Source organism: Rhinoraja longicauda, chromosome 36 (assembly GCF_053455715.1).
Source record: "Rhinoraja longicauda isolate Sanriku21f chromosome 36, sRhiLon1.1, whole genome shotgun sequence".
Lineage (NCBI taxonomy): Eukaryota > Metazoa > Chordata > Chondrichthyes > Rajiformes > Arhynchobatidae > Rhinoraja > Rhinoraja longicauda.
Genome location: NC_135988.1, coordinates 17,246,580 through 17,257,901, shown reverse-complemented (window position 1 = coordinate 17,257,901; position 11,322 = coordinate 17,246,580). Strand labels below are relative to the sequence as shown.

General features: G+C 50.8%; 1 protein-coding gene across 1 annotated transcript; it reads right to left on the bottom strand.

The window, feature by feature from the left end:
- Nucleotides 1-1,027: 1,027 nt before the first annotated feature.
- LOC144610281 (caspase-3-like) lies at nucleotides 1,028-10,977 on the bottom strand. The gene is made up of 5 exons (XM_078428871.1): nucleotides 9,558-10,977; nucleotides 8,147-8,446; nucleotides 5,940-6,112; nucleotides 3,966-4,104; nucleotides 1,028-2,508 (listed from the first exon to the last, which is right to left on the bottom strand). Exons 2-5 carry the CDS (start codon nucleotides 8,355-8,357, stop codon nucleotides 2,264-2,266), a joined length of 768 nt encoding a protein of 255 aa, XP_078284997.1. The 5' UTR covers nucleotides 8,358-8,446; nucleotides 9,558-10,977; the 3' UTR covers nucleotides 1,028-2,263.
- Nucleotides 10,978-11,322: the final 345 nt, after the last annotated feature.

The following is an 11,322-nucleotide window of genomic DNA, read 5'->3' as shown; positions in this document are numbered from 1 at the left end:
AACTGAGATGAGGAAAAACCTTTTCAGTCAGAGAGTTGTGAATCTGTGGAATTCTCTGCCTCAGAAGGCAGTGGAGGCCAATTCTCTGAATGCATTCAAGAGAGAGCTGGATAGAGCTGTTAAGGATAGCGGAGTCAGGGGGTATGGGGAGAAGGCAGGAACGGGGTACTGATTGAGAATGATCAGCCATGATCACATTGAATGGCGGTGTTGGCTCGAAGGGCCGAATGGCCTCCTCCTGCACCTATTGTCTATTGTCTATAATGATTTGGACGAGGGGATTAAAGGGTTTGAAGTCAAGTTAGTGGTTGATACAAAGATGGGTGGAGAGGAAGCAGGGACTCTGCAGAAGGACTTGGACAGGTTGGACAGTTGTGTATGAGTGATGGGTGGGAAGGAACTGCAGGTGCTGGTTTAAACCGAAGATGGACACAAAAAACTGGAGTAACTCAATGGGTCAGACAGCATCTCTGGAGAAAAGGAATAGGTGACGTTTCAGGTTGAGATCCTTCCTAGAAACATGGAAAATAGGTGCAGGAGGAGGCCAATTGGCCCTCCGAGCCAGCACTGCCATTCATTGTGATCATGGCTGATCATCCACAATCAGTAACCCGTGCTTGCCTTCTCCCCATATCCCTTGATTCCACTCGCCCCTAGAGCTCTATCTAATTCTCTTTTAAATTCATCCAGTGATTTGGCCTCCACTGCCCTCTGTGGCAGAGAATTCCACAACTCTCTGGGTGAAAAAGTTTCTTCTCACCTCAGTTGTAACTGGCCTCCCCTTTATTCTTGGACAGTGGCCTGAAGGTTTCAAGCTCTGAAGAAGAGTCTCGACCCAAAACGTCACCTATTCCTTTTCTCCAGAGATGCTGCCTGACCCGCTGAGTTACTCCAGCGTTTGATGTCCATGTTCAGTGTGTGAGTGGTCGCTGGTACAATCTGAGGGACTTTGTTTCCACACTCTATCTCTAAACTAAACTAAACTATAAAACTATTGGAGACCATGTAATAGCAAATTGCACAGTGTTTTATTAACGAAGGAGGTTAACAAGATTATAATCATTGAGGTTCAGTTCAGTTTATTGTCCCGTGTACAGAGGTACAGTGAAAATCTTTTGTTGCGTACAAACCAGTCAGCAGAAAGACAATTCATGATTACAATCGAGCCATTTACAGTGTACCGATACATGATAAATGTGCACAAATGCATGGTGTTTTTGACAGGGAACAAAGTTATTTATTATCTTGCCCTTACATCGCAGGCTCTGAAACATCAGAGATAGTTTCAGAGAATCTCCGTTTCATTTTCCAGTCTTTCCAGAATTAATGATAATGTCGCATTGTTTTAAATGGGAACAGGAGTGTTTTAACCGAAGGCAGACACAAAATGCTGGAGTAACTCAGCAGGTCAGGCAGCATCTCGGGAGAGAAGGAATGGGTGACGTTTCGGGCCGAGACCCTCCTCCACACTGATGTCAGGGGAGATACATAGATAAGGAGGTGTAAGGTGTGAAAACAGGACAAAGGGGATGGAGATCAAGGGAAATGTAGAATAGAACTTTTTCAGTCAGAGAGTGGTGAAGGTGTGGAATTCTCTGCCTCAGAAGGCAATGGAGGCCAGTTCGTTGGATGCTTTCAAGAGAGAGCTGGATAGAGCTCTTAAGGATAGCGGAGTGAGGGGGTATGGGGAGAAGGCAGGAACGGGGTACTGATTGAGAGTGATCAGCCATGATCGCATTGAATGGCGGTGCTGGCTCGAAGGGCTGAATGGCCTCCTCCTGCACCTATTGTCTATTGTCTATAGATCATTGTGTACGAAAGAACTGCAGATGCTGGTTTAATTCGAAGGTAGACACAGAGTGCTGGAGTAACTCAGTGGGACAGGCAGCATCTCTGGAGAGAAGGAATGGGTGATGTTTCGGGTCGAGAGCCTTCTTCAGACGGTTCGGGACTGCTCTCTGGTTGTGGTGGGGTGGGCTTTGAGCCGCTGTGGAAGAGGGCCAACGTGAACTGACCGGGAGTGGGGAAGGCAGGAGGGTCCCGGAGCAGCTGGTGAGCTGAGGCACGGAGTGAGTTAACGGCCAGCTCACTGTCTGCTGCCAGAGAGGGAGCAGATGCTACGATTCTATGCAGTTCCTAACTACACATTGAGCGTCTCTTGTTTGACCAGCACGGACACGAGGGGCCGAAAGGCCTGCGTTCGGAGTGCGATGGGTCGTGAAGGAGGAGGGTTGGGGAGTTGACGTGTTGGGGGGGGGGGGACTCAGGGTTCGGCCTCGGCCGAGAGCTTTCTGGAGAAAGGGTAGACCTCCTGGCACAGTCTGCTGATGAAACAGGGCATCTGCTTCATGCCAGCGTAATCGCCCCGCGCCTCGAACCTCCGGGCAACCAGACCGTTCACTCGCGTCATGATTCGCAGCAGCTCCCAGTGCCTCTGCTCCCCTGCCAGCACCTGGCACAGGCTCTGCAGGAAGGCCGAACCCGAGGGGCGCAGGAAGGAGCCGTAATCTGTGGGAATGGAAACAGACCCAGTGGGGGGAGGGTGAAACTACGGTTGCCAACTGTCCCGTATTAGCCGGGACATCCCGTATTAGGCCACCCGGGCCAGGAGGCGGGTTGCCACGCAACCTCCATTTGGTGAACACAATCCGTTAGCCTACACTGTCTAAACACTCTGTCAACCTACACAGTGTAGGCTAACGGAGGTTGCCTGGCAACCCGCCTCCTGGCCCGGGCGGCCGCCATTGATGGAGCTGGCTGGGTGAGGTCATGTGGGGCGCGGGGCGGTGACGTCAACCTTCATCCCGTATTTGGGAGTGAGATAGTTGGCAACCCTTATGGTGTAACTCCAGCCCAGACCATCACACAAACCAACCTCCCTTCCACCTTCTCCATCTACACCTCATGCTGCCTCGGCAAGGCCAGCAGCCCAGACCATCACACAAACCAACCTCCCTTCCATCGCCTCCATCTACACCTCACGCTGCCTCGGCAAGGCCAGCAGCCCAGACCATCACACAAACCAACCTCCCTTCCATCGCCTCCATCTACACCTCTCGCTGCCTCGGCAAGGCCAGCAGCATCATCGAGGTCCAGTCTCACCCCGGTCACTCCCTCTTCTCCCCTCTCCCATCGGGCAAGAGGTACAGAAGTGTGAAAACGCACACCTCCAGATTCAGGGGCAGTTTCTTCCCGGGTGTTATCAGGCAACTGAACCGTCCTCTCACCAACTAGAGAGAGGTCCTGAACTACCATCTACGTCACTGGAGACACCATGGTATCTCCCTGGAGATCGTAATCATTATCATAATAGTAGGCACACAAAATGCTGGAGTAACTCAGCGGGTCAGGCAGCATCTCTGGAGAGAAGGAATGGGTGACGTTTCGGGTCGGGTCTGAAGAAGGGTCTCGACCCCTCCCTCCCCCACGCACCTCCCTCACCCCTCCAACCCTATCACCACCCTCACTCCCCTCCAATCCACCCTCTCCCATCACCACCATCCTTCTCCCACTCACCCCACTCCCCTCCAACTCTCCCCCCCCACCCACTTCTCACCCCCCACCTACCTCTCACCCCCACCCACCTCTCCCCCCCACCCACCTCTCATCCCTCCCTCCAACCCTATCACCTCACTCACTCCCCTCCAATCCACCCACCACCTCCATCCTCCTACCATCCCTCTCCCACCCACCCCACTCCCCTCCAACTCTCTCCCCCCCACCCACCTCTCCCCCCCACCCACCTCTCCCCCCCACCCACCTCTCCCCCCCACCCACCTCACATCCCTTCCTCCAACCCTATCACCTCCCTCACTCCCCTCCAATCCACCCACCACCTCCATCCCCCTACCTTCCCTCTACCACCCACCCCACCCACCCACGTCTCCCCCTGCCCATTCACCCCTGCCCCCGTGCCCGTCCCGCCCGCACGCTGGGGTGGCGCGGTGGGAGCAAGTGGTCCCTACCTGGGCAGCTGGAGAAGTGGACCGCCGTGTCGTGGGGCAGCGCCAGGTATTGGGAGAAGGAGTCTGTCCGCGTCTCGCCGCCGTCCGTCTCCACCTCGTTCACGGTGACCCCGACGTCCAGCGCCGCCCCGCGGCACGCCTACGTGGCAACACAACCGACATGGTGAGTCCAGCACGGTGGCGCAGCGGGTGGAGCTGCTGCCTCAGCGCCAGAGAACCAGGTTCCATCCTGACCACTGGTGCTGTCCGTGTGGAGTTTGCACGTAATTATAGACAATAGGTGCAGGAGGAGGCCATTCGGCCCTTCAAGCCAGCACCGCCATTCACCGTGATCATGGCTGATCATTCTCAATCAGTACCCTGTTCCTGCCTTCTCCCCATACCCCCTGACTCCGCTATCCTTAAGAGCTCTATCTAGCTCTCTCTTGAATGCATTCAGAGAATTGGCCTCCACTGCCTTCTGAGGCAGAGAATTCCACAGATTCACAACTCTCTGACTGAAAGTTTTTCCTCATCTCCATTCTAAATGGCCTACCCCTTATTCTTAAACTGTGGCCCCTGGTTCTGGACTTCCCCCAACATTGGGAACATGTTTCCTGCCTCTAACGTGTCCAATCCCTTAATAATCTTATATGTTTCGATAAGATCCCCTCTCATCCTTCTAAATTCCAGTGTATACAAGCCTAGTCGCTCCTGTCTTTCAACATATAACAGTCCCGCCATTCCGGGAATTAACCTATTAAACCTACACTGCACTCCCTCAATAGCAAGAATGTCCTTCGTCAAATTTGGAGACCAAAACTGCACACAGTACTCCAGGTGCGGTCTCACTAGGGCCCTGTACAACTGCAGAAGGACCTCTTTGCTCCTACACTCAGCTCCTCTTGTTATGAAGGCCAACATTCCATTTGTTTTCTTCACTGCCTGCTGTACCTGCATGCTTCCTTTCAGTGACTGATGAACAAGGACACCCAGGTCTCGTTGTACTTCCCCATTTCCTAACTTGACACCATTCAGATAATAATCTGCCTTCCTGTTCTGAATTGGCTTCTGTATATTATAAATTGCCCCTAGTGTACTGGTGAATGGTGGGATCGCTGGTCGGCGTGGACTCGGTGGCAATATGGCCCGTTTCCGCGCAGTATCTCTAAAGTCGAAAGTCAATGTGTACGGTGGAGATTTTTCAGTGAAGAAAGCTTTCCTGAACACACTTTTAAAAATTCTGCCCATCTCCTCCCCCAACACAAAGGCTGTTCCTATCAATATTCCAGTCAATAGGTTCATGTGGACAGTGGCTTTGATGGGCATTGTGGGCGGAACGCAGGGCTGCCAACTGTCCCGTATCAGCCGGGACATCCCGTATTTTGGGCTAAATCGGTTTGTCCCGTACGGGACCGCCCTTGTCCCTGTATTAGTGTCGGGTTGCCAACAAAGATGCTAGAGGAACAAGATGGACCACTCCGTTGAACTCGCCTATACTGAAGTGTAGTACGCAAAGGAACCATTTTAGTAAGCAGAACGTCCGCCATTTTAGTAAGCAAACCCCGCCGTTCGCTCTGCCTCTCGCAGTGTAATCAGTGTTTTGGGGGAACAGTATGTGTGATGACGCCATTAAAATGCAGAATATATCTCATCTATCAACTCACAGATTGTTATTATTTTTCTTTTTAAATGTTTCTGCGAGTTTCTGCCTACTAAGATGGCCGCCGTGACCTACTACGGTTTTTTAGGGTCGAGTGGTCTGTCTTGCTCCTCTAGTATCTTTTGGTTGCCAACTTCCTCGCTCCCAAATACGGGACAAAGGGTGACGTCACCGCCCCCGTGCCCCCACGTGACCTCATCCAGCCAGCGGCCACGTGGCCGCTGGCTGGGTGAGGTCATGTGGGACGGTGACGTCACCCTTTGTCCCGTATTTGGGAGCGGGGAAGTTGGCCACCCCTAGCGGAAGGACCCGTTGTACGCGGGAATATTTACCTGAATGAAGAAGATCTTTGGCTTCCCCACCAGGGAAAGGCAAGTCTCTGATCTGAACATGGCGTAAATGTCCGTGAGACACACGGTCTTGCCGTCCGCCCCATATAACACTCCCTCCTCACCGTGGCTGGACAGAACAGAGAGAAAGCAGGCTCCATGTTTCCTCCGGGACTCTGGCAAAGTAAAAAACCCTCATTAGAACACAGAACAGCACAGGAACAGGCCCTTCGGCCCACAATGCCTGTGCTGAACATGATGCCCCGATCCAACTCTACCTATCTGTACATGACCCATATAACCTCATTCCCCGCAGGGAAATAACTGCAGATGCTGGTACAAATCGAAGGTATCACAAAATGCTGGAGTAACTCAGCGGGTCAGGCAGCATCTCCCTGATCTCCCGGTGGCTCAGCACTTCAACTCCCCCTCCCACTCCCAGTCTGACCTTTCTGTCATGGACCTCTTCCAGTGTCATAGTGAGGCCTAGCGCAAATTGGAGGAACAGCACCCCATATTTCGCTTGGGCAGCTTACAGCCCAGCGGTATGAACATTGACTTCTCTAACTTCAGATAGTTCCTCTGTCCCTCTCTCTCCATCCCCTCCCCCTGCCCAGTTCTCCCACTCGACTTCCTGTCTCCGACTACATCCTATCTTTGTCCTGCCCCCTCCCCTGACATCGGTCTGAAGAAGGGTCTCGACCCGTAACGTCACCTCATTCCCTGCATATCCATGCGCCCGTCCAAACGTCTCTTAAACACCAGTCGTGTCTGTCTCCACCACCACCCCTGGCAGTGCGTTCCAGGCCCCCACCACCCTCTGTGTAAAAAACCTTGCCCCACAAACCTCCTTTAAACCTTGCCCCATTCACCCTAAAGCTGTGCTAACTACCGTTTGATATTTCATAAGGTCATAAGTGATAGGAGCAGAATTAGGCCATTCGGCCCATCAGGTCTGCTCCACCATTCAATCACGGCTGATCTATCTCTCACTCCTAACCCCATTCTCCTGCCTTCTCCCCATAACCCCTGACACCCGCACTAATCAACAATCTATCCATCTCTGCCTTAAAAATATCCATTGACTTGGCCTCCACAGGCGTCTGTGGCAAAGAATTCCGCAGATTCACCACCCTCTGACTAAAGAAATTCCTCCTCATCTCCTTCCGAAAGGAACGTCTAATTCTGAGGCTGTGACCTCTGGTCCTAGACTCTCCCACTGGTGGAAATATCCTCTCCACATCCACTCTATCCAAGCCTTTCACTACTCTGTAAGTTTCAATGAGGTCCCCCCTCATCCTTCTAAACTCCAGCGAGTACAGGCCCAATGCCGACAAACGCTCATCATATGTTAACCCACTCATTCCTGGGATCATTCTAGTAAACCTCAAACAGAGAGAAGTCCAGAACTGGTACCTCCTTCTTTGATGACGTTCGGACTATCCTTGATTGGACTTTACTGGCTTTACCAACTCTCTGGGTGAAATTTATATTATTATTATTATTATTGTTTACAGTGTACGATGTTTACATATTCTGTTGTGCTGCAGCAAGTAAGGATTTCATTGTTCTATCTGGGACACACGACAATAAACACTTTTGACTCTGGACTCTCGAAAACATTTTTCCTCATCTCAGTCCTACATGGCCTACCCCTTACTCAATAGACAATAAAAACTTGGTGCAGGAGGAGGCCATTCGGCCCTTCGAGCCTGTACGCACCGCCATTCAATGTGAGCATGGCTGATCATTCTCAATCAGTACCCCGTTCCTGCCTTCTCCCCATACCCCCTGACTCCGCTATCCTTAAGAGCTCTATCTCGCTCTCTCTTGAATGCATTCAGAGAATTGGCCTCCACTGCCGTCTGAGGCAGAGAATTCCACAGATTCACAACTCTCTGACTGAAAAAGTTTTCCCTCATCTCCGTTCTAAATGGCCTACCCCTTATTCTTAAACTGTGGCCCCTGGTTCTGGACTCCCCCAACATTGGGAACATGTTTCCTGCCTCTAGCGTGTCCAACCCCTTAATAATCTTATACGTTTCGATAAGATCCCCTCTCATCCTTCTAAATTCCAGTGTATACAAGCCTAGTCGCTCCGGTCTTTCAACATATGACAGTCCAGCCATTCCCAACCTGTGACCCCCTGGTTGCCCCGACATCCTCCTCGTTTCCCCCACTCCCACTCTGCCCACACTTGTTCCACTCACCCGTCCTGTACTCCTGGAGGATCTCACTGGCGGAGAGATCGATTCTGAGCTTCACCTCGAAGCCCAGTTTGTAGAGGAGTCCATGGAGTTTCTTTACGTCCATCGGTGCCCCACTCCGCTGGGCGAGGGCGGTGTGGGGCCAGAACTTCTCCACCGACACGATGAGGGCTCTTGGCTTGAGAGGTTCGGCGATGGCTGGCAGATCCGTCATCTCCGCTGATGTCCGCCTCCTGTGAGTCACCGGTTCAATCCCGACACCCGATGCAGAGAGTTTGTTTGTTTGCTCTGGGTGTGCTCACACTGGAATTTAGAAGGATGAGAGGAGATCTTATCAAAACGTATAAGATTATTAAGGGGTTGGACACGTTAGAGGCAGGAAACATGTTCCCAATGTTGGGGGAGTCCAGAACAAGGGGCCACAGTTTAAGAATAAGGGGTAGGCCATTTAGAACGGAGATGAGGAAAAACCTTTTCAGTCAGAGAGTTGTGAATCTGTGGAATTCTCTGCCTCAGAAGACAGTGGAGGCCAATTCTCTGAATGCATTCAAGAGAGAGCTGGATAGAGCTCTTAAGGATAGCGGAGTCAGGGGGTATGGGGAGAAGGCAGGAACGGGGTACTGATTGAGAATGATCAGCCATGATCACATTGAATGGCGGTGCTGGCTCGAAGGACCGAATGGCCTCCTCCTGTACCTATTGTCTATTGCTTGTACATCAGTCACTGAAAGGAAGCATGCAAGTACAGCAGGCACTGAAGAAAGCCAATGGCATGTTGGCCTTCATAGCAAGAGGATTTGACTTTAGGAGCAAAGAAGTCCTACTGCAGTTGCACAGGGCCCTGGTGAGACCACACCTGGAGTATTGTGTGCAGTTTTGGTCTTCTAATTTGAGGAAGGACATTCTTGCTATTGGGGGAGTGCAGCGTAGGTTCACCAGGGTTAATTCCCGGGATGGAGGGACTGACATCTGATGAAAGAATGGGTCGACTGGGATTCACTGGAATTTAGAAGGGTGAGAGTGGCTGCCTCCATTGGTGGAGTGGGAGCATGTGGGCGCTGGCTGGGTGAGGTCACGTGGGGCGCGGGGTGATGATGTCACCCTTTGTCCCCTATTCGGGAGTGAGGAAGTTGGCAACCCTACTAATACGGGACAAGGGCGGTCCCGTACGGGACAAACTAATTTAGCCCAAAATACGGGATGTCCCGGCTAATACGGGACAGTTGGCGACCCTAGGCTCAGTCCATCACACAGACCAGACTCCCAACCATCGACTCCGTCTACACTTCACGCTGCCTCGGGAAAGTTAAGCACTAATCACTCCCTCTTGTCGTTTCCTCTTCTCCCCTCTCCCATCAGGCAGAAGATACAGTTTGAAAGTTCATACAGTTCAAGAAAGTTTGAAAGCACGTACCAGCAGATTCAGGAAGATCTGTCCCGACTGTTGTCTCCCGACTGAATGGTCTTGCGGTATGGAAGGGTGCAGTCCCAACCTGCCAATCAACCTCACTGTGGACCTTGGACCTTTTTATCTTCACAGTAATAAACCGATACCAGTATCAATGAGTCAATTAATATTTCATCATCACCACCCATGAGTCAAACACTATTGGCACGGTGGCACAGCGGTAAAGTTGCCGCCTTACAGCGAATGCAGCGCCGGAGACCCGGGTTCGTCACGTGGCCGCTGGCGGGGTGAGGTCTCGTGGGGCGGTGACGTCACCCTTTGTCCCTTAGGGCCACTTTTCAACATAATTGTATAAGGGGTAAGAGTGTTGTAAAGACAAGCCTGAAGGCTTTGTGTCTCAATGCAAGGAGCATTCGTAATAAGGTGGATGAGTTGAATGTGTAGATAGTTATTAATGAATATGATATAGTTGGGATTACGGAGACATGGCTCCAGGGTGACCAAGGCTGGGAGCTGAACATCCAGGGATATTCAATATTCAGGAGGGATAGACAGAAAGGAAAAGAAGGTGGGGTAGCGTTGCTGGTTAGAGAGGAGATTAACGCAATAGAAAGGAAGGACATTAGCTTGGAGGATGTGGAATCGATATGGGTAGAGCTGCGAAACACTAAGGGGCAGAAAACGCTAGTGGGAGTTGTGTACAGGCCACCTAACAGCAGTAGAGTTGGGGATGGCATCAAACAGGAAATTAGAAATGCGTGCAACAAAGGTAAAACAGTTATAATGGGTGACTTCAATCTACATATAGATTGGGTGAATCAAATTGGCAGAGGTGCTGAGGAAGAGGATTTCTTGGAATGTATGCGGGATAGTTTTCTAAACCAACATGTCGAGGAACCAACGAGAGAGCAGGCCATTCTAGACTGGGTATTGAGTAATGAGGAAGGGTTAGTTAGCAGTCTTGATGTGCGTGGCCCCTTGGGCAAGAGTGATCATAATATGGTTGAGTTCTTCATTAGGATGGAGAGTGACTTAGTTAATTCAGAAACAACGGTTCTGAACTTAAAGAAAGGTAACTTTGAGGGCATGAGACGTGAATTGGCCAAGATAGACTGGCAATTGATTCTTAAAGGGTTGACGGTGGATATGCAATGGAAGGCATTTAAAGACTGCATGGATGAACTACAATTGTTCATCCCAGTTTGGCAAAAGAATAAATCAGGGAAGGTAATGCATCCGTGGCTAACAAGGGAGATTAGGGATAGTATCAAAACAAAAGATGAAGCGTACAAATTAGCAAGAAAAAGCAGCCTACCAGAGGACTGGGAGAAATTCAGAGTCCAGCAGAGGAGGACAAAGGGCTTAATTAGGAAAGGGAAAATAGATTATGAAAGAAAACTGGCAGGGAACATAAAAACTGACTGCAAAAGCTTTTATAGATATGTGAAGAGAAAAAGATTAGTTAAAACAAATGTAGGTCCCTTGCAGTCAGAAACAGGTGAATTGATCATGGGGAACAAGGACATGGCAGACCAATTGAATAACTACTTTGGTTCTGTCTTCACTAAGGAAGACATAAATAATCTGCCGGAAATAGCAGGGGACCGGGGGACAAATGAGACGGAGGAACTGAGTGAAATCCAGGTTAGTCGGGAAGTGGTGTTAGGTAAATTGAATGGATTAAAGGCCGATAAATCCCCAGGGCCAGATAGGCTGCATCCCAGAGTGCTTAAGGAAGTAGCACTGGAAATAGTGGATGCATTAGTGATAA